The 23598-nt window shown below is 35.0% G+C and overlaps 2 protein-coding genes across 2 annotated transcripts; one reads left to right on the plus strand and one right to left on the minus strand.

Annotated features, from left to right (window-relative positions):
* Positions 1-568: 568 nt before the first annotated feature.
* Positions 569-7054, minus strand: LOC117327035 (yrdC domain-containing protein, mitochondrial-like). The gene is made up of 5 exons (XM_033883859.1): positions 6881-7054; positions 4665-4860; positions 4014-4248; positions 3127-3263; positions 569-2601 (listed from the first exon to the last, which is right to left on the minus strand). Exons 1-5 carry the CDS (start codon positions 6975-6977, stop codon positions 2505-2507), a joined length of 762 nt encoding a protein of 253 aa, XP_033739750.1. The 5' UTR covers positions 6978-7054; the 3' UTR covers positions 569-2504.
* A 111-nt stretch (positions 7055-7165) lies between these two features.
* Positions 7166-21037, plus strand: LOC117327034 (CDK5 regulatory subunit-associated protein 1-like). The gene is made up of 12 exons (XM_033883858.1): positions 7166-7556; positions 8502-8605; positions 9327-9450; positions 9881-10009; positions 11987-12068; positions 14316-14436; positions 15313-15555; positions 16178-16331; positions 17364-17494; positions 17948-18097; positions 19400-19528; positions 20843-21037. Exons 1-12 carry the CDS (start codon positions 7250-7252, stop codon positions 20966-20968), a joined length of 1800 nt encoding a protein of 599 aa, XP_033739749.1. The 5' UTR covers positions 7166-7249; the 3' UTR covers positions 20969-21037.
* The last annotated feature ends 2561 nt before the right edge of the window (positions 21038-23598 follow it).

Genomic DNA, 23598 nt, shown 5'->3' on the forward strand with positions numbered 1-23598 from the left:
ACCTACATTTATACTCTTCACATACCATGGAATGCAAACAAAGAGCGAGATACATGTACAATTAAGCCAAAATGAATCACCATAAAGCCGTTTCGTCAGTCATAGGGGGCGACCTAAAGTTCACAGATTTTTTTAAAATTTTTTTTCTTTACTTTTTTTTTTTACCGTTGCCGCTTTATACATCCATTTGTAAGTTGGTATGCGGCTTTCTCATATTGGTTTAGATATATGGCATGAACCGTGCCGAAATTCCACTTTTGGTGGAGTTATTGCCCTTTGCACACCGATATTTATTTCCGGAATTAACTGTTTTCCGCTGTTGCCAGTTCAATTTGCTTGTCAGTATTCATATTCTATACATGTCCGTGAAATTTTAGTTATCATTATTGGTCAACTGACTGAAGCTTCCACCAAAATTTGAAAAAAATCTCTTAAAGAGTGAACAATATGTCTTCTACAGAAGCTACAGACGGATGGGCAGACACAAATAAGATCTAGAAAAGTAATAAGGATATACCCCTTCATTAAGCAGGGAGGATGGGATAATTAACAACACAAGATCATAACATATCTTTATTCTTTTATTAAAAAATAGCTTTATATCACAGACATAATTAATATACAAGTTTGTTTATTTAAAACTTTTATTCAAATCAAAAGAAAAAGGTAAAAAGTGACTTGCTGACATGAGAGCTTGACTCCTCGGAAACAAGAATATAATATAAGGTACATTCAGAAAAATGAACATCCAGATTCTATTTGGTTAAATGCCAAAGCCTGACACATCATGTCAGTTCGTGCCAATATATACTAAAATCCTGAGAAAAAATTGTTTATAACAACATCATTCTTTGTTTTAAATACATATATCTGTGATGTTAGTATGTTACATCACCATCAGATCAAAAGTTAGAAGGGAAAATGACCCGAGAAAAAATCACATCTTTCATAACAAATACAGATGGCTGGTTACCATTTACAAACAAATCAGGGCACAAGGTCCCTAATTTCATTAAAACTGCAACAAAAATATTAATCAAGGAAATTGTGGCGAGACACATACCATAAATAAACTTCTTTTTGAGCACAGAAATTTAAGCAAATCATAAATTTATAAATGCATGAATTTTTTTTTAAATAATTAAAAATTGCAATTAGCATATTCAAAATTTAGTGCAATTTTGTGCGATTTTAGTGTAAAGATAACAGAAAAAAGATTACCTCTAAAATATGTAAGTTTTCAGTATCAAATCATAACTTCTAAAATACGTAAGTTTTCAGTATCAAATCAAGTTATTTCGTAAAAAGCATGTTAATGTTTACAGATTCGCACAATAGTACAATTGGTCCCAACAAATATCAAGTGATGTTGATGATATCATGGAGTTTAATTATACATGGAGGATGTGTTTAAAACTATGGGCCTTGTATGTGTAGCCATGGGTACATGTCAGTGGTAGCAGTGTCCGAGGTAGTCACGGAGAGGGAGTGGAAAAGTGAAGAGAGTCGTATCGAGATCACATGAATAGTTCAGGTTATCGGGTGGCGAAGTGATTTACCATACAATCTATTCACCTAGGAGACTGGTGTTCAATCTGATTAAATACGAAAACATACTGGGTCAACTGCCAGACGACATATTTCAATAAAATGGTATTGCAGTGTATTAACATGTAAATAATGTGCCATCAGTGAATTTGGTGGAGCCTTGGTGTTTTTATTACGACATCTAATATGATCAAAATGCATCATGGGTAAAATAAGCACATGTTGATCCCACCATGACTGTGCTTGTTAGGTCCTAATGAACAACTGGGAATTACAAAGAAGGATATATTTTCATTAAATCCACTATTCAATATAAACAATAAGTTTTTGAGATTTCTACGGGTAAAATTCTGTTTTCATTTGTTAAATGTACATGTATATGTTAACAGCTGTTATGAATCGGTCAAAAACTGTAAGATAAAAAAACAAAAGGGAAGCTACTGTTGATTTACAAGGACCTTTTTTGGATTTTTTGTGTGCGATTTGTCTCCCTTGGGACAGTGTTGCTTATTTCAAAGCATATTTCACTCAAAAAATGTAAAATACCGCAAATTTAATTCAAAGAAATAAATAAGTTAAGTAAAGTGATTCAAACTTTTAGTTCAACCAATAAAATTTTAACAGTAAGAAAAAAAATCAAAACTTTAAAGTATTTATAGCATGGAGAAATCTAAGTTTCAACATTTTAAACCTCTGTTGCTTCCTACTGGTTATACCCTGAGAAACCTTAACAGTTGTTATAGACCAATTCACAAGGTAGGGAAATAAAACTCTTGTCAAAATTTTTTATTGGTCCTGGATAAAAAAGATTTTATAAAACAAATGATGTTATGAAAAAATTGCAAATTACTGCTTCATGTCCTGCCACTCACAGAGAGTATACACGGTCTATATACACTTTAAATTGCAGAAATATCACATGTGATTTTAAATAGACTTATGTCGCAACATTTTTGCTATCTTTCCGTCCCAGCAGCATCAACTGACGAGTCTAACATTTTCCCATTCTTCAGTCCATGTCTCTCCAGTAAATCTGATGTAGGCCGTAAAGCACTGAAACAAAAATCACCATTTTAATCAAGGGACTTATGATTGTAGATACCTCATGAAAAATATCAGAGGTTCAATATGGCCAGAACCTTTGACTGACAGGCATCACAGTCCGCACAATTATGCGAAATAATAAATCTGCTGACCAGCAGCCTTTTATGTTACATAATTATCATTATGAAGGGAATTTCGTTCAGGTCCTTTTGACATCAATAAATCTGTAGAGAACCACTTTGATTGAAAATCAACTCTTGGTGATTACATAATTTCATTTACAACGTATATATTAATATATCAAGACTGTCCAGATTTGACACATAAGGTTTGTCGTAAATGGAAATGAACCTATGTGAAAGCTTATTCAAATTGGATAAATAGGGCATCAATCGATTTAAGAAAATATGTGTATGGTATGTTGAGTTCAGTACATGTATTTATAGACATAAAAAAACCAGGAAATATGAATTTTATCAAAAGAAGTTATGGATTCACTTTAGTGAAAAACAATATGCTGAGCCCCCAAGTTACCTTCCATCGCGTATAATTCTGTACACTCCGGTCTGTGACAAGTCTACAACGGTAGAACCCTGTCTGGACTCCGTCGTATTTCCAAGCATCCCTCCATCAACCACCAAGTCCAACATGGGCCACAACTCGCTGAACTCCTGCAAGTATTTGAAATATGCTGTCAATTTCTGTTCATTGATAAGTATGAGTTTTGCTTTGTCTTTTGTCGCAAAATACTATTAGCTCTATAAAATGACAGAAGGAAAACACCTTACTATATACAGGTATATTCTGCAATAAGCTCAACCAGTATTCTTTGCTTCCAAGTAAGTAGTTAGCTTATTGCAGGACAATGAGATAGCATGTGTTGGCATTACTATCTACTGAACAATAATGGATAATTGGAAAAGTGTGGGCTTATTGCCAGATATGGGCTTATTGTGGGAAAAGTATTTATACCGGTATATACTAGTGTGGTAGTGTGCAGGTTTTAAACAGTCAGGGAATCCAGTAGACCCCTGAGAATATGTTTTTTCTCCCTGAAATCCAATTTGACTCTTGAGTTTCTGAGAAAAGATGTTTTAATTATTTGAAATTACTAAATATTAAAGGTCAACTGGATCCCCTGCAGGTACATGTACATAAATGTATTCATTTTTGTGTGTGATAAAACTATCTTCATGGATAGTTTTATGGATAGTTTTATGAATATGAACCACATGATTTTCTGATTCATGAATGATGTAAATCAACTTACAATTCTTCAGAGCAAGTTCGGGTCATCTTCATAAATGGTCCAGATTCAAGTTAAATTCCTATCATTTCTAACAACTATTTCAAGAGATAATGCACAGTCAGCAATTTCAAATGAAGAGAATTTCTTGGTTGTTGTCAATATAAATCCTCACCTCTACAGACACAGTGCTGGGAGCAGAACTGATGTTAGCGCTGGTCAAGGCGATCGGTTCCTGACACGCCCTGGCGAGGGACCTGATAAACTGCTGGTCAGGTATTCTGATCCCTATAAGGTGGACATCAGGATTTAAGCTGGGACTCAGCTCGTCTTTCCTCCGGAACACAACAGTGACAGGACCAGGGAGCAGTTCTGTTAGCAATTCCCGTGAGACAGTCACATGACCCCACCTACATTGACATATCATTATTTCATCTTAATTATTAATTTCATCGTCTAACAGTTTAATTTATAAATAAATACAATTAATATGTTTACTGCATGTGAATTCTTGAGTATAGTGCGCACTCATGTATATTGCTCACATATGTTTTTGAGGTTTATTTTCAGAAAAACTTTTTTGTTTATGATTAACTTCAGTTGCAAGGTATCTGAATACTCCGATATAAGTCAATATATATCTGTAATTATCAAAGCTACATTACAACATTTAATTGGAATCATCGGTCATCTATCTACCTTGATCACAATGTCTTATTGTAGCATTCAAAGTCTTTTAGCATGCAATGAATATATTTTCCACATTAAAGATAATTTTCATTTCCTTTATTGACATACATGCATCCATCAGTTCATATATACATACTTATATACATCATCAATATCAGCAACACTGATTGCGATCGGTTTTTTCAAGTCCCGGTTTTTAAGTTGATAAATCCTACTTGTAGCATCATTTCTCTGTGCTAGACCTGCGACCCCATATATGGTGTCCGTTGGCACTGCTATGATGTTTCCTGCTTTGAGGCTTTGTGTTGCCAAGGCAACCACGTGCTGCAAATCTGAAAGAAACATTGAAAATTTTATATAAAACTGAAAGATATTTGCTTATTTTATTTACTCTTTCTAGAAATTTCAATGAATTTTCGTTACACTTCACCAAGTACTTTGTTCAGATAGTCTGATCTTGTTAGCTAAAAATTTATAGACCAGTATTAATGATTCACCACAGGTTTCCTTGGAAAATGGCAGTATATGGACTAACAGCTGGACTTAATTACAGAATAAATACTTCCATTACATCAATTGTCTGCCCTGCAGGTATACGTAGGGTGTAAGAATTGTACCTGCTGCCCCATTGCATGATCGTAAGAGGTGACTAAATTTGGGATCTTATCTTTTCTCTTCTTTCTGAACAACTTTCTTCTTCCTAATATATCCCTTGAGTTGACAATGCCTCACTTTTGGTTTTCAGTTGAGCGTTCGCCCCTGTGAGGAAGGCTTTGTGTTCTGTCCCCTGGCCGAGACATACCAGAGTCATTAAAAATGGTAGTTGCTACACATTTTGGGAGTCGGACGACTGGTTGGCCCGTTATCAGAATAATGTGACCGGGGGCGATGTCCTGCTGAAAGTCTTTGACAGTATGTTTCAGTGAGGTAGCACTATAAAATGGCAAAAGTGCCGGCCTATCACAAGGAGACTTAATTAACACGTACATACCGCAGCCTCCCTAAACACACATACGCACTCACCACACGCATGCATATTGCAAACACGGGAGGCCGTCCTTAAATGACCTTAACTGTTAATAGCGCGCTAAACAAATAAAACCAAACCAAATCAACTGATAACTTAAGCAGGATATTGATGTATTGATATTCACTCATCAATATGACCTGCCCTTTAGGTGGGGCATAAGAATTGTACCTGCTGCCCAGTGGCCACATTGCATCTTAAAATTCTATATAAGGTGTGACTAAATTTGGGATCTTATTTTCTCTCATCTCACTTTATCCCCCTTAACAGATCTGTTGATTATTTTTATTTACTTATCAATTTGGATTAAGTTGACTGTGTTTTAAGTGGAAATCTGTAACACAGATAACTATGAAATACAAAAGCTTTATTTTTTTTACAACAGATGTAGCTTCCCTGTAATGTGGATATTTTGTTCCAAAATGTTTAATTACCTCCCTGTATATATATCCTTTACACATGTATTGAATGATCCAGTGTCATGAATTATGTTCACACCTCCAGTTTCAATTTCCAGTTTTGGCACGAGCTTGACCTGTCCGTGGGGTGACCCCTTATTAGCCTAGGAATTTCATTGGTCAGTCCTATTGGGCACCTTTTCTCTTGTTATTTCTTTGTAGCTTGGGTCACTCCATTTTAGAATCCTGAGGTGTCAGGATGTACTGATATTTGGTCAGAAATCTTCAAAAACCCACCCACCCTCCCTTGAAGAATGTTAAATTATCTTTAATTTATTGTCTTCACATAGGTTTAATATAAAATTTAGAGAACTTTTGCTTATCTATTGTATGTAATATTAGTATTTGGTGCTATCTGTGCGAGAGTGGAAACTTACTATGTTTGATGTGCTTAATTAACATAACAAATTTAATTTATTGATTGTCTGCCTTATAGGGCTCATATGTAAATTAAATTATTCTCATATTTGTAGCCCTTTCACCCTGTTCAGAATTTATAGCGATTTATCATGAATGTGACTCTATATTTTGATCTGGGGTGAAAGGGCTTTTTGTATTGTATTATTTAGTTTCATTAAATGCCAAAACTAAAATTTCTGTCTTGTCTTATATATAAGGGAGATAATTAGATCATAAAAATGTAGTTATATTTTTAGCCACAAATCACATATTCAATAAAACCTAATTATACTATGTAGGCCTAGTGTTTTAAATAACATAATTATCAAACGTAAGATTAAAAGGATTGATAATTCGGCTCAAAATACTCAATATTAATATTCGTCGTGATCTCCACATCAGAGTCATCATGGTAACAAGACTAAATAGTAATGGAATCTTACATTTACAAAATTTAATTTAACTTACCGTGATTATTTATGTCCACAACCTTAGCCATTATTGCAGAAATACCACACGGTGTTGATTTCTTTAAAATATTCAGGGAGTATTTAAATAAAACCATGTCATGACTTCTTCATAATTACAGCATGTTTCATCATCTGGAAGCAGCCATATTTATATTGCGTTCTGGTCTTTTCAATGTTTGATACATACTTGCACTGAAAGCAAATAAGTCAAAGCATAAAAGTGACAATGATCGCAACGAAATAACGAGGAGTTCCCAATGAATAGATGAAACGTATGGTGACCGTCCGAGAAGTTCCGTATTCACTACAACACACATGCAAACGTAAAAGGTAAATCTTGGGTGCAATCAGTTGCTGCATTTTCCAAATGTCATCTTCTCTCAACGCTAGATTTCTTAGAAGATTGCTAAGACAAAATGTGGGTTGTTCAACCTGTGTCTGTAGAAAAGATTCGGCTAGATATTTGACAACCACAGATCGGTATTGTACCAATGACATTGACAAACCGCTACCGAGCAAAAGCCCTGGGGCATCAGCAGCCGGGAGCCGGTTGATCAATAACCCTCTTCCCTTCAAGACTTTCCTACCCAAAACAACTTATCCTGACCATGCCCCAGTGGACACCGAAGATGTTCCGTATGTCCCCTTGCAGCTACACAAAGAAACGAGAAAAGGTGACGACTGCCTTCATTGATAACAATTAACACTTAGTTTCATAATTAACTTCATAAAACAATATTGAACAATAACCAAATTAATTAAGCATTTATTAAATTATTTGTGGATGCAATTACAAGTTGTGTTTAAAAGTTTAACATTTATGTGCAAATAACTCAAGTCCACTTAATTGTTTTCTTCAATTGTGATTTTTTTCTTCTACAAAAGTTAAATTTGTATGATCTTAAATGACTTCATAGTTTGTCGGCAGTAGTATTGATGCATATATGGTGAATGTTTATAATCATGATAATTGACTCAGTGATTTTTCAGCCTATATCAATGGGGACAGATACAGATCCCATTCCCAAAGAGATTTCATTAAAAAAATCCCAATTGACCCTCTGAAATTCCCAACAAATAACCAATTTTGATTCCAGATATTTTGACCCCGACCAGTTTTTTCCCCATTATGTTACATGTCGGTTTAAAGCGTTGGGATGATCATATAGAATGCAAAAACATGGCTGCACCATTATGGTGAAAAAAAAGGAAAAAGAAATTAAACAAATTGAAGTGATTAAAATATACCCAAAGTGTTTGTTAAAAGCTTTTATGTATATATACTTTTCAAATTTCCCAAAATGGTAAGTTTCCGCGTTAAAATTTCCCAATTTGCAGGAAATATTTTTTTGCTAAAATAGCCTGAAAAATCACTGATTGTAGATTGCTAACTGGTTCATACTTGATAGGATTCTTGTCCAAAGAGATTGACAGCTACATTCTATTTATATAGTTATATATTTCAGCCCTGGTAATAGTAAACTCATGATCATTGGTTGGAGAAATATTTGGACCATGGTCTAATGTACTTTATGGGGTACTTATCCACTACATCATATGTTATCTTTGGTATCAAATAAATACTTTGTATATATAATTTCGAGGCATTTTGTTTACAGTGTATTTTGAAACCTATGGCTGTCAGATGAATGTGAATGATACAGAAATAGCGATGGCCATCTTGGAGAAAAATGGATTTGTAATGACAACTGATGTGAAGGAGGTATGTATGTTTAAATATTAAAAAAAAAAAAAAAGTGTACATTACATCATAAAAAATTATCGATTAGAGTCACATGTATTTTAGTTATCATAATGTGAAAGGTCCAGGGCCATTTAAAATTCTAATTGACTCTGTCGAAGAAGTGGGTATTTGGACTTTTGGGGGAAAAAATATTGCATAGTGTTTGTTAGAGTTATCACTCATTGGTAAAAGATATGGGTGGGGTTATTATCAGGCATGGTCTGATTGGAAGATCAAGATAGGTAAAAAAAAATCATATGGTATTAAATGAGTACATGGAATTTATATATTTAATAATTAATTGTCCACTGTTGGTACGTACGCAGAATGCGGCTTTCTGATTGGTTGAGATTTTTTTTTCATACCTCTAGAAAAAAAATCTGAAAATGGCATGAAATATGTGACGTCGCCATAAGGCCATTGACATTGCGTATTGATTTGTGAAAAAAATCCCTTATAAGATAAGTTCAATTGTACATAAAACATGTTTTAACTTTGAAAATCAATTTCAAAAATTAATTATAAGCGCTGATGTCAATTATTTTTTAGTTTCATAGGGGTATGAAAAAAAATTATCTGCTAAGCAGATTCATACAGTTTGCAAACAATTTTTTTTCATACTCCAATGAAATTTTTAAAAATTGACATCAACGCTTAATTAAAATGTATATTTGTACTGATCACTGTATCTCTATCGAAGGCTGATGTCCTGTTCATGATGACCTGTTCTATCAGAGAGGGTGCCGAACAAAAGATCTGGAAACGTCTGGAATACTACAAGTCATTGAAAAGGAAGCGATCATCCATGAAAATTGGAATATTAGGTTGGTGTTATACAGTTAATCGTAATTTTTCTTCCTTAAATGTGGAAAATAGAAAAAAAAATATAACCTATGGAAACAACGAAAAACATACATATTAAAAATAAAATGTAATAGCATATTATAATTTATATATCATATACATATAACCTGAGTTTTTATCCGAAGTATGAAATATTGAAAATTATTCATAAATGTATTACACTTAATTCAAAAGTTCAATTAAATTAAACTTAACAAAAAGTTTGAAATATGCCATGTATAGTAAATAGCATGACATTCAATGTCAAACAGAACCGATTTACTTCTTTCAAGAGTTAATGTAACATTTTAATAATTATCTATTTTTTTTTTTTGCACTCCCTATTAATCATGTTTGATGCGTGACTTGTTGATATTGTAGTTTTATGATTTTGATTGATAATCTTTTCAGGGTGTATGGCCGAGAATCTGAAGAAGAAGATTATTGAGAAGGACAAACATGTGGATGTTGTGTGCGGGCCTGATGCCTATAAAGATCTCCCGCGTCTACTGGACGTCACATCCACTGGCCAAGCAGCTGGTATGTAGTCGTTTTTGGTGTTGCCAAAATTAAAATCCTTTTTATAGACCAACACATCTTATTGCTGGTACTTTTGTAGGGAATTTTAATACCGCTGTCAAATGAAGTATTGATAGTATAGACAGGTATGTTGAAGTGTTCTCTGTTCAGGTGTTATGATGTCAAGTCTGTTCCACTAGAAAAACTAAAATAAAAAGTAGAAAAAACCTGCACTTCTGTCCTGTTAAACTGCGATGATCTTGGATGGGTATTTTGTGGTATTCATTATAGATCCTTCCTATGGCGTGAACATTTTTAGCTCACCTGGTCCGAAGGACCAAGGTGAGCTTATGCCATACCGTGGCATCAGGCGTCCATCGTCCGTCCGTCCGTCAACACAATTGACTTCTTCTTCTGAACCGCTGATCAGAATTCAACCAAATTTGGTAGGAAGCATCCCTAGGTGGGAGGGATTCAAATTTATACATATGATGGGGCTGACCCCCAGGGGCCTGAGGAAGGGGTCCATTTGGCAATATTGATATAAACGACTTCTTCTCTGGACCTAAGCAAGGTATGACATTGATATTTCAGTGGTAGCATCCCTAGGTGGCTGGGATTCAAATCTATACATATGATTGGGCTGACCTCCCCAGGGGCCTTAGGGGCGAGGCCAAAAGGGGTCCATTTGGCAATATTGATATCAACAATTTCTTCTCTGGACCTAAGCAATGTATGGCATGGATATTTCAGCAGTAACATCCCTAGGCGTTTGGGATTCAAATTTATACATATGATGGGGCTGACTCCACAGGGGCCCGGGGGCGGGGTCAAAAGGGGTCCATTTGGCAATATTGATATAAGCGACTTCTTCTCTGGACCTAAGTAATGTATGACATTGATATTTCAGTGGTAGCATCCCTAGGTTGCTGGGATTCAAATTTATACATATGATGGGGCTTACCCGCCAGGGGCCTTAGGGGTGGGGCCAAAAGGGGTCCATTTGGTAATATTAATATTAACAACTTCTTCTCTGTACCAAAGTAATGTATGACATTGATATTTCAGTGGTAGCATCCCTAGGTGGCTGGGATTCAAATTTATACATATGATGGGACTGATCCCCCAGGGGCCTTAGGGGTCGGGCCAAAAGGGGTTCTTTTGGCAATATTTAAGATATTAACAACTTCTTCTCTGGACCTAAGCAATGTTTGACATTTATATTTCAGTGGTAACATCTCTAGATGGCTGGGATTTAAATTGATACAAATTATGGGCTGATCCCCCCAGGGGCTTCAAGGGCGGGGCAAAAGGGATCAGTTTGACTATATTGCTATAAAGGACTTATTGCATTTTTGTAACAAGTAAGATCAAGAGATGAATACAGTCCTGATGTAAAAAATAAACCCAGGGGTCTTTCCCCACCCCCAATTATGGACTTAATAGATAATAATAAATAAACCAGGTGAGCGATACAGGCCCTCTGGGCCTCTTGTTTGGAAATAAAGACGCTCCTTGAAAATTTGGTCTTTTTCTTCAGTGTGTATCTTAAAGGGTAATTACGATGACGCAATGTTGACCTAACAACTGCAAAAGTGTACTTCAGGGGAAAGAAAATTTGTAAAAGTTGTCCTGATGACAGCCACCTGGCAGTCAAAACATATTGATGACATCTATAGCTATAGACCACAATAAAAAAATAAAGACAACCATTTTGGATGTTTAGAGGCCTTTAAAAATGTTTTCCAAATTTTATGTCTGTTCCACTTGTAATGATTTTGTGATCTGTCTCTTTTTACAGTATAAAAGTATCTTTATCTCTACCAGTTGTCCAAACATTAACCCACCTTCAGTTATAGTTTTTAAGTCGAGATCAAACATGATAGCTTTTTGACTTGGACACTGTTATAAATGGTGAATTGCAGTGAATTTAATCAATGTATAAGGTCAACATGACAGTTATTTAACTTAAAAATTGTTATAAATGTTGTATTTCAGTGAATGTGATGCTTTCGTTCGATGAGACGTACGCTGACGTGATGCCAGTCCGGGTAAAACAAGATTCACCTTCTGCTTTTGTGTAAGTAGACTATTAAGTGCAAGAATGCTTTGTTGGCATAATTTAAATATAAAAAACTGCCAAAAAACCAGTCCAAATATTTTGACGTTATTTCCTAAACAAAGAAAATGCCTTGAAGAGAGAAGAGTTAGATGAACTTTAAAGTTGTCGTCGTGTACATGTAAATATACCATGCAATAAAAACTATTAGTGTAACAACTTAAGCAGAGAAAGTACAATATGAAGCCATTTTAAGGTTAGTGCCAGAATGTCAATATTTAGATTGTTTCGCTGTTATTTGATTGTCAAGATTTATAATGTATCATACTTTACTTGTACAGTCAAACCTGTCTATAAAGGCCACCCAAGGGAAGCAACAAAAGTGCCCTTTATAGACAGGTGCCCTTTATATAGAGGTTCCATTCATACTGTGAAATGTGATCACCAGTAGCCCTTTATAAAGTATAACAAGCTATAAAATAAGGTTCACATTTTATTACAGTATTAAATAAATACATATATACAGCACCATTTTATAATATTACTCAACATAAAAATTACATTTAATTAAAAAACAATAAAAATTCTGTAAAAAATTTACCAAACTTAAGATAATGCTACTGTATAATGTTACATAAAACACTACTCATTGATCACCGTTAATTCCACAGCACTATTTGTTTACACAATCAATGTATCAATATTGCACCAATTCTAATCAATAAATACACTACATACTGCATCATATTATAAAACATAAAAATTACCTGTTGTAACATTTCATGAAAACAAAGTAAAACATCTGTAAAACATTTACCAAACTTAAGATAATGCTACTGTAAAATGTTACATTAATACAAAATATTAAAAAATATATCATCTAGTGTGTACAGGAGGATGTACAGGAGGACAGTTTATACAACACACTGTATCGATCAAGGAAAGATGATTACTTCTGAAGAAAGAAGTCGGATATCTTTGACTGCTGTACTAGTCCTTCTACATTATCCATTCTCATTTCAAGTAGACACTCATCAACTCCCATGACATGATTTAACATTTTGGATTTTCCCTGAGAAAGGGCTAGTGCTCGCAATCGCTTGATATAGAACTCGCCCTCAGAAATTGAGCAGGGTTTATCTTCATCATCTCCTTGCTCATCATCACCATCATCATCACTGAGTGCTTGATCATCTACAGTTATATCCTGCAGTATGTCTCTGGCATCCTTGTTCCAGTCGGTGAGAGCTAGGTCACAGGTGGCCATCGATTGGTCAATACAAACACCATACTTCTCGGCAATTTCGCGAGAACTAGTACGAAATTTCTCTGATGACTTCCAATCGTTGCTCGTGGGTTAAAGTGACCCGCCGTTTCGTCGACATCTTGCATCTATTGGTTAACTACAGATAACTGATCACTTCCTAGTTCCAGTAAACAACCGCGTTCTCGATAATTGGACGATATCTTGTTTAGATACCTTATCCTTGATTCTATACATGTGTATGTAGTGACATGGAGGTACATATTGTTAACATGGAAACTTACGCTGGGGAGGGGGGGGGGGGGGGGGGGAATTACACTGATTACACAGAGTCATGTTGACCGTAAAAAAAATTCCTTTATGCCTATTATTTTTATATCAATTTGCATGATCTCGAACTACTAAAGAAGTTGGATTGATCGCAAAAATTGCCTCCACGCGTAAAGTTTGCATGATATAAATCGGGAAATGAACTCCCCTCGAAAATAACCACCTTTACAGTATATCTCACAATTAGACTGGTACAGTGTATATGTAATCACTAAGTCATTATAAACAAGGAAATAAGATCATGCAGTAATATGAAATATCACCATCACTCTGAGAATCAGGACTGCAATAGCTGAGTCGGGTAGAGCGCTGGCCATATAACTGCATGTGAAGATCCAGGGTGTGTGATTTAATGCTTCCTACTCATGTCCGTGTGTGTTTCTCAGAAGCTGAGAAATGGACCAGTCTGTGCTGTTGTGGTTGTGTCCTTATGCAAGGTACTTTACCCTGATTTCTCTGGACGGCAATGATGTTCAGTGAGGTAGTCACCAACTACTACAAGGAGACCCCTGTCTCAAAATGACCCTGGCTGTTCATGGGACAATAAAGCAAGCAAACTAAAGATGAAATATCACAGTCTTAGCGATCTGAATCTTTAATGAATGTGTTTCATCATGTAGAGTTTGCCCATATTTCATTTCAGTTATATGAAAGAGCCACATGTTTTTTTACAGGTCTATCATGCGAGGCTGTGACAACATGTGTACCTATTGTATAGTACCGTTCACTAGGGGCAGGGAGAGGAGTCGTCCTATAGCCTCCATAGTGGAGGAGATCCAGGCCTTGTCAGACCAGGTACAAATTTTGTATGTAACGATGTCAATCATTCTGTAGAGGTATGCTATGCTACTGATTCTAGTAGGTGTATTTAAAGTCTCTATATTAAAGTCTAAATAATTCTTTATGGAAATATGTGGTCGACATATGTTAGCCTGAACAGAGATATACATCTGATCTGTATACTGAAAGTTTTCAGTCAAATATGAACAAAGCAGGAATCTAAATGATTATCCCTTACAAAACGCATATGCTGGAGGTACTAATTGGGCTCAGTGCATCCATCTGGCTCCCATTTCTAAAACGTAATCTGAAAACCTGGTACACTCATTGCTGTAGTGGTGCTTTTTATATTTCTTTTTTTTTCTGTTACCATGGAAACAATTAGTGAAAACTCTGAATATTTCTGTTTCTGAAGCGCAACTCCAAAACTGTTCATGATAACTTCAAAAACCTTGTACATGCATTGCTGTTTGGGTCTTATGGTATTGCCTTTTGATATGGAGTGTTTTGGTTTTTTCATAATTTTCATGTAAACATGGAAATAAATGGTTAAAAACCTTAATATATGACTTTATGCAAAAATCCATATTCATACATGTGTGGAAGTTTCCGTTTCTTTAGCAGGTTTGGTTGATATTAATGACTACCAGGTACTTTGTCTTGTTTTACTAAAAAGAAATTAAAAGATAGTTTGATCGCAGCATAATAAGCACATTGTTATTTCATTGCCTTAGTATTGGGTCACCTGTTCAACCACCTGAATTTCTCAGCCATAAATAAAACAAGAGTTATATAAGTTTGTTTACAAATACCATAGCAACTTTTGAATGATATATTATAGATACAACAACAATTATTGAAGTTGATTATTGAATATAACTTATTTTTCAGGGGTTGAAAGAAATTACACTCCTTGGACAAAATGTCAATAGCTACATAGACAAGTCCGAGTCCAAGTTTTATGGGGGATTTGATGCTAAAAATACAACAAAAAATAGCTCTGGATTTAAAACGGTCTACAAGCCTAAGGTCGGAGGTCGACGATTCAGCGATTTGTTGGATGCAGTGTCTCGAGTGGATCCTGATATAAGGATACGTTTCACCTCTCCACACCCGAAGGACTTTCCCGATGAGGTGGGGCACACAACTCTCAAACATGATTCCATGATTTTTTTTTTTATATAAATAATTTTGATTTTAATATTTTAAATATATGTTGTTTTTTTATTATTTGAAAATACATAATGTAATGTTATTTGATGTAACTCTTTGTGATAAAGAAATTACAATGTTATAATAATTTTTTAAGGCCTCGCGTGATCGACTGGCATTTGTTTTAAGAAGTGAAACTCTTCTGTCAGAATATATACAAAAGTAACTTTTTTTTTTGGCGTGGTCGGCCATATCTTCATTTCACCATATGATTACCTCCCTGACATAAGTAACAACAAAAAATGATTATGTAAATTTAGTTCTAACATATTGACTTTGTCATGATTTCGACACTTACATTATTCAGTAAATTTCTGATTTCATACAGAAGTTTGAAATGATATAAAAGGAAATGTAATGAAATTCTTGATAAAGATAAACTTTTTAAACAGAAAGATTTGAAAGCTTAAATGTTATTGGGAGTAAGTGAGTTTGACAGATGAAACAATAAAGGTTAATATTAAAGTAATGTAATTGTAAATAAATTTAAGTGAAATTATTGAACTTTCGTACAGACTCATTCTAACTAATTGCTATTCTACAGGTGTTGTATATGATGAAAGAGCAACCAAACATCTGTAAGCACATCCACCTCCCAGCCCAGAGTGGCAGTACGGCTGTACTTCAGGCAATGAGACGAGGCTACACACGCGAGTCCTACCTGGAATTAGTACATCACATCTGGGATATCATACCTGGTAACTAGCACAGGATATGTATATGTGATACTGGCTGGATATAAGTATGTGATACTGACTGGATATGGGTACGTGATACTGACTGGATATAAGTATGTGATACTGACTGGATATGGGTACGTGATACTGACTGGATATAAGTATGTGATACTGACTGGATATAAGTATGTGATACTGACTGGATATAAGTATGTGATACTGACTGGATATGGGTACGTGATAATGACCAGATATGAGTATGTGATACTGACTGGATATGGAATTTATTATTAGACTACTGACTGGATATGGGTATGTGATACTGACTGGATATGAGTATGTGATACTGACTAGATATGGGTATGTGATACTGACTGGATATGAGTATGTGATACTGACTAGATATGGGTATGTGATAATGACCAGATATGAGTATGTGATACTGACTAGATATGGGTATGTGATACTGAGTGGATATGGAATTTATTATTAGACTACTGACTGGATATGGAATTATTTATTTGAATACTGACTGGATATGGAATTAATTATTAGATTACTGGCTGGATACAGAATTGATTATAAGACTACTGACTGGATATGGAATTAATTATAAGACTGCTTACTGGATATGGAATAAGACTAGCGTAATTAATATAATATTGATTGTCCAGCCCATAACACATGCTATCAAATTGATCAAAACAACGGCAATATCAGGCTTTTGAAAATCAAATGCAGATAAAAGTGACAATATTTAATTAATAATTGCTTTAACAAATGGACAGTGAAAAAGTTCATACCAGAGAGCATACTAAATAAGTCTGAGCATAATCATGTTGTCACTTTGATTTCTGGGCTGTTGTATAATGTCATATTTATTTCTGAGCTATTGTAATATGATGTCACATTAATGTCTAAGCTTCTTTATGATGTCGCATTCAATTCTTGGCTATTGTATGATGTCACAATTATTTCTGAGCGACTGTATGATGTCACACTAAATTCTTAGCTACCGCTTCATAATGTCACATTCATTTTGATATGTTTTAGATGTGTCACTGTCCAGTGACTTTATAGCGGGATTCTGCGGGGAGACTGAAGAAGACCACATGGACACACTATCTCTGATGGACATTGTACAGTACCACTTCGTGTATATGTTCCCATACAGTATGAGAAGTGTAAGATTATATTAAAAAAAATGTTTTAACCTGGTAATATAATTGTAAAATAATTGTTACTGTAAATTAAGTTGTATTTTGGTTGAATGTTGATCAAGGCTTATGAAGTATTGGATGAAATATTACATGTTTCATGACTTGTAAACAAAGATTTTAAAACCAGGTTATGGCCCTTCCCAACATTATATTATAACTTTTTTTTTAATCCTGTCAGCTGTACACACGTTTGATATAGAATAACTTTCTATTGTGGGCATATTTTTTGCATACTAAAATGTTTGAGGATCTTCAAATTGCAGCTGATCTGCATATCGAGGAATTGACAGACTTACAAAAACAAGTAACCCTTGTATGTATATAAACACAGTCATAATTGAAAAAAAAAGATCTTTTACATAAAACTGCTGAAATATACAGATTTGCAGTATGTAACCGTATCGTTCTGGCTTACAGAAGACACATGCCCACCACAAGCTACAAGATGATGTTCCTGATGAAGTCAAAAAACGCCGACATCTGGAAATCTCCAAAGCATTTAGGGATGGGGCTCTGAAACGAAACCAGGCTCAGATCGGACAGAAACAACTTGTGTTGGTGGAGTCTGTAAGTCTTCAACTATACTCATAAATTATATAAGAACTACATGTTTGTTTACCCTGAAAAATCTGAAATGATTAAGATCCTGCATCTTGTAAAAACAAAAAAACTTGACTTGGCTTCTTAATGGCCATCTAACATCAATGATTATTAGCTATAATTGAAAAAACCTGAGCTTGTTCCGAAAAATCAAAAGAAATCATAGTCAAGGGAAGCAACTCCTTGTATTCAATCTCAGTGACCGGTTGTTAAACATTAATTCTGGGGAACCAAACCACCGGTTGCTTGTCACATTGAGCAGGTGTTCATCACATATTCTGACATTATATAGTAAAAATGCTTTGGATCGTTAAAAAACAGTCATTATAGACAGGGATCATTATATACAGGTGGTCGTTAGAGCAGGTGTGACTGTATTAAATTTATAATCTATCAAGGTATCAATACCTAAAATGAAAACGGATTAATATAAATTTAATGTACTGTAAATGTTGAAATTTACACGAGGCAGAAATTTATGCTAATTACGCGGACTCCTTTTGTTCGCAAAAATTTCCCCCACGCATATTATTTTGATATCAATTTGCGTAATATTGAACTACAAGCCAAAGTGGATCGATTGTGAAAATGATCCCCACACATATATTTTACACATTGAAATCGCAAAATTAACCCCCCGTGAAAATAATCACGTTTACAGTATCTAAGACACACCAGTTTTTCAATATCAATGTTTCATATGTTTAAGATATATCTTATTGAATAATTTACTATGATTGTTGAACTCCAACTCATCCTTTAGTTATAGACTAATGTACATGTACATCCAGTAGTCTATGCCTCATTTTGCAAACCTAATACCATCAATGATGAGTCCTGGAAGGACGGATCAGCTGTGTGGTGCGGTATTTCATTGAGGCTCTACTGTAATCGACTCACAATATGTTGAGAAAGGTGCTATCATCGTGTGTGTCTTTTGCACAATCCTTTGATTAGAACAAGCTTAGAGTTCCTGCTTGACTTAAATCTTCAGAGGTTATGAATAAATACTATCACCTGTCGTGGCCATCTTCTTTTCTGATTTCTCTCAAAATTGAACATGCATAACTAGAGACCCAAGGGGAACCTATTTGTATAATATCAAAAAAATCAATGAAGAAATTTGTTAGAAACAGTGTTAACAAGCTTCCAACTGTACTGGAAAAAAAATCTAATTGACGTAAACAAATAAGAAGTCAATATACAATGTCGAAATTTAAAGAACTGTTTCCTTGACCTCTGCTATGATGATCTTATTTATATATATAGGTAAGTAAACGATCCACAGACGACATGGCCGGCAGAAATGATGGCAATACCAAGGTAATCCTGGCAGGTGGTGGAACAACAGCGGGGAACAGCTTAACCCTTAAACCTGGAGACTATGTTGTCGCAGAGGTAACCATTTGTCACTATAGATATCAGGTTATCTCTTATCACCTGATAATCTGTCGTCCTGTCTCTGTCCCGTGAACCGATTCCAAAGTGGGCACCGATACCTTATTATTGTCATAGCTCTTCTTCTAAAATGTATTAGTATTTGTTAGTTTTGGTTTTTCTTTCGCTGTTGTTTGATTCTGCTCCTAATACCATTATATCTAGGCTGTTTTACAAGGTAGATATTTAGATGCCTTCTAGATGGCCTGTTTTACCATAACGGTCACTGTGTGTCTGTTGATCATATAAAGATGCTGATTCCATTTTCTCTTTCTTTTATGGTGGTTGAAGACATATTGTGTTATCTATGTATTTTAATCATTGTTGCCAATGGTTATTCCAAAATTACCCATTTGGGAGGGGTAGGATGGGTTTTTAAGACACTTCTAATCACTAGCCATCATATTAAGTATAAGGAATACTAGAAAAATTGGTCTTCACCCCCACCACCAGTCAAATTTTAATACAAGTGTCTCCCTTCCCTTCCAGGTCTCCCAGAGATGATTCTGGAAAAGTCCTTATGTCAAAACCTCCCACCCCTCCCACACAAATGATTCTGGAATAGCACTAATTTAGTGCCTCACACCCCTCCCACACAAATGATTATGGAATAGCCCTAATGTAGTGCTTCACACCCCTCCCACACAGATAATTCTGGAATAGCCCTAATGTAGTGCTTCACACCCCTCCCACACAGATAATTCTGGAATAACCCTAATGTAGTGCCTCACACCCCTCCCACACAAATTATGGAATATCCCTAATGAGTGACTCACACCCCTCCCGCACAAATTATGGAATATCCCTAATGAGTGCCTCACACCCCTCCCGCACTAATGATTATGGAATAGCACTAATTTAGTGCCACACACCCCTCCCGCACAAATTATGGAATATCCCTAATGAGTGCCTCACACCCCTCCCACACTAATGATTATGGAATAGCCCTAATGTAGTGCCTCACACCCCTCCCACACAAATGATTATGGAATAGCCCTAATTTAGTGCCTCACACCCCTCCCGCACTAATGATTATGGAATATGCCTAATGTAGTGCCTCACACCCCTCCCACACAAATGATTATGGAATAGCCCTAATTTAGTGCCTCACACCCCTCCCACACAAATGATTATGGAATAGCCCTAATTTAGTGCCTCACACCCCTCCCACACTAATGATTATGGAAAAGCCCTAATGTAGTGCCTCACACCCCTCCCACACAAATGATTAATTAATTTAATTAATTGATTATAATTAAGCTTTGTTTATTTCAGATTACTTCATGCTCATCCCAAGTTTTACATGCAAGACCTCTATACACAAGTTCTATCCAAGACTTTCACCAATCCTTCCACAGTCACCAGATCAATACCCAACAACAATATGTTGTAACCAGTTAGATACAAACTTACAATGAAAGGATTTGATTTTGTGATTTTCATAATTATCTTAATAAATATGTGATATGGTGATGTGTTTTCGTTTTTATTTCACCTGGTGCGAAGGTTCAGTGAGCTCATGTCCAGGTACACCATCCTTTCCATTGTCTGTCAGCTTTTCCTTATAATTGCTACTTTTCATGAACAACTGAAAGGATTTTGACCAAATTTTGGATAAATTTCATCAATCTGCTGTACTGATGAATACACTGCTCAATCACTTGTGAGAATAGTTATACTGTTTGTAGGGAAATAAAGAAAAGTAAATGTACAGAAAGAAAATTCAAACTTGGCACATCAATTTACACCCTTTAAGGTTAAAATGTAGTCTTGTGAGAACATTTAGCTGACAAATTAGCTTTCCTTCAACCCTACTCAACAGTCCAAGAACAGAAAAAATACATTACCTCGTGAGCCGTTCATGCTGCTTATTCCTGGATCTGCTTTATATTTGTTCTTGTGTGATCTAGGTATTTTCAATGTCGGGTGCAAAACATCTCTGTAAAGTTGTATTAACATTTACCTTTACTGTAACCAAAAGGAATAGAAAAAGTTAAATTGTACATTTGTATAATTCATTTATTGATTTTATTTTATTGGAATAAATCAATTTTGGATATCAGTACATGTACATGGGGAAATCTATATTGTGGATTTTTTTGGGGGGTACCATTTTTTGCTGTTGCCCAAAATGTTATATCGTGAAAATATTAAAATTCAGAGTAAATGGATTATATTGTTTATATCAAATTTAATAACCGTGAGTGACCACTTACGACAAACATTAGTCATAAAATAAATCCGTATTCAAAATTTATTATGACTATTGTTATTGTCGGTCAAAAGTATCTGGAAAATTATTGGGGTTGTCTCCCTTTGCATGTTGCCGAGTACTTTTGGCGAACGCGAAAATTGATAAAAATCTGACTTCAGAGTGCTCTTTGATTTATTTTTTATTTAAACATATTTTATTGTATCTTATTATATACAAGGGAATTGGGCACAAGTTATCAAACTTATATTAAGCCCTTTCCCTATATAATTTTACATAATACATTCATTTTTACAAGATGACATATTATACTAACATATTTGAGAGAGAGAGAGAGAGGTTCTATTTAAATGAATATAAACGAAGATATAAATGGAAAATATTCATTGATGATTGTAAATTATCAAATGAATAAACAATTCAAATAAACTATTCTGGTGGCGATTGCAGAAGTTAACACTATTAACTTTTCAAAACACTTGTTTCTAAAGTTCACATCCTGTGCCATGGTTGGCTCTCTCCATTCGCTTCCTTGCCTCCTGGAAATTTGTTTCTCTTTTGCCATCGGCATCGGAATAGATATGATAAACACACATAAATTTACACAGATATATATAGAGAGATAAGGGGAATTAAAATCTATACGTATCAAGAATGTATTTCTGAGTGTTTGCCATATCGTAACATTATCCTCTATGGATAAATCACTGCTTCCATAGCAATAGCTGTAGATCTAGCGGTATGAAATTGTTCAGATTCCGGTACAATTCGATTCTGTGTTCAACATAATTATTACAGACGAAGAAGAAATTATATGTATCCTCAATAGGATGACCACATTGACAGTAACTATAATCAATCAGATGAGATCGGAAAAGGTCATTATTTAAAGTACTACAACTATTTCTTAATCTTGCATACAATATATTAGATTTTCTATTTCCAACAGAGTAATAATAAGGTACTTTTGATATATTAGTGATAGACTTTTTAAATACTGAGTATGAGTTACTTTGCCTAGTTTCTTAATCTAGTTGGTTCCAAAGTCGAATAGTAGCAGGGAAAAACGAAATATTGGGCAAATGAATTTGGAAATTTAGTAAAGAGTAGTTATTGGCGTCTCGGAGGTTATAGTGAGAGTTTTCAGATACTAAAGGAGGCAGTAGAGTGGATAAATAGCTTGATGTTAGTTGATTTGTGATTTTATAGAAAAGTTGCAGTTTTCTCCTAGTACGACGAGTACCAAGTGGTTCTAAACCACTTTCAGAATATAACGAAAGTCTGCTAGCAAAAGATGGCAATCCAGTAATTATTCTTGCTATTTCTAAGTTAAGTTTTTCGAATTTGTCTGCATCACCGAGAGAACACCCGTCCCAAACCTCGCAACAGTATACAAATAATGGCAGAATATAAGACTTGTAAATTTTAATTAAAGTTGGCCTGTTTAAAAGATATTTGAGCTTACGGAGGATACTTACCTGTTTTGATACCTTTTTACAAATGTTGTCAATATGAGGGGACCATCTGCAATTCGCATATAAAACAAATGCTCTTTCCCGCAGTGGTTCAACTTAATCCTTTTCAAACAGTCAATTTCAAGGAAGGAAAATGTTTGTGTGGTGAGTTTGTTCCCATAATTTGTTGTAAATTTATAGTAGGATTGCAGTAAAATGTCACTCTCTAACCAATTCCCAAAAATGAAGGGGTGTACATGTAGTTTTCTTTTCCTGGGAATGGTGTTTTGGAAGCTTGAATCATCTGAACATATTGTCTCAGTACTTTAAAAATAATTTTGGTTTCTGTACCTTTACTTATATAT

The sequence above is a fragment of the Pecten maximus genome, chromosome 5 (assembly GCF_902652985.1).
Source record: "Pecten maximus chromosome 5, xPecMax1.1, whole genome shotgun sequence".
Taxonomy (NCBI): Eukaryota; Metazoa; Mollusca; class Bivalvia; order Pectinida; family Pectinidae; genus Pecten; species Pecten maximus.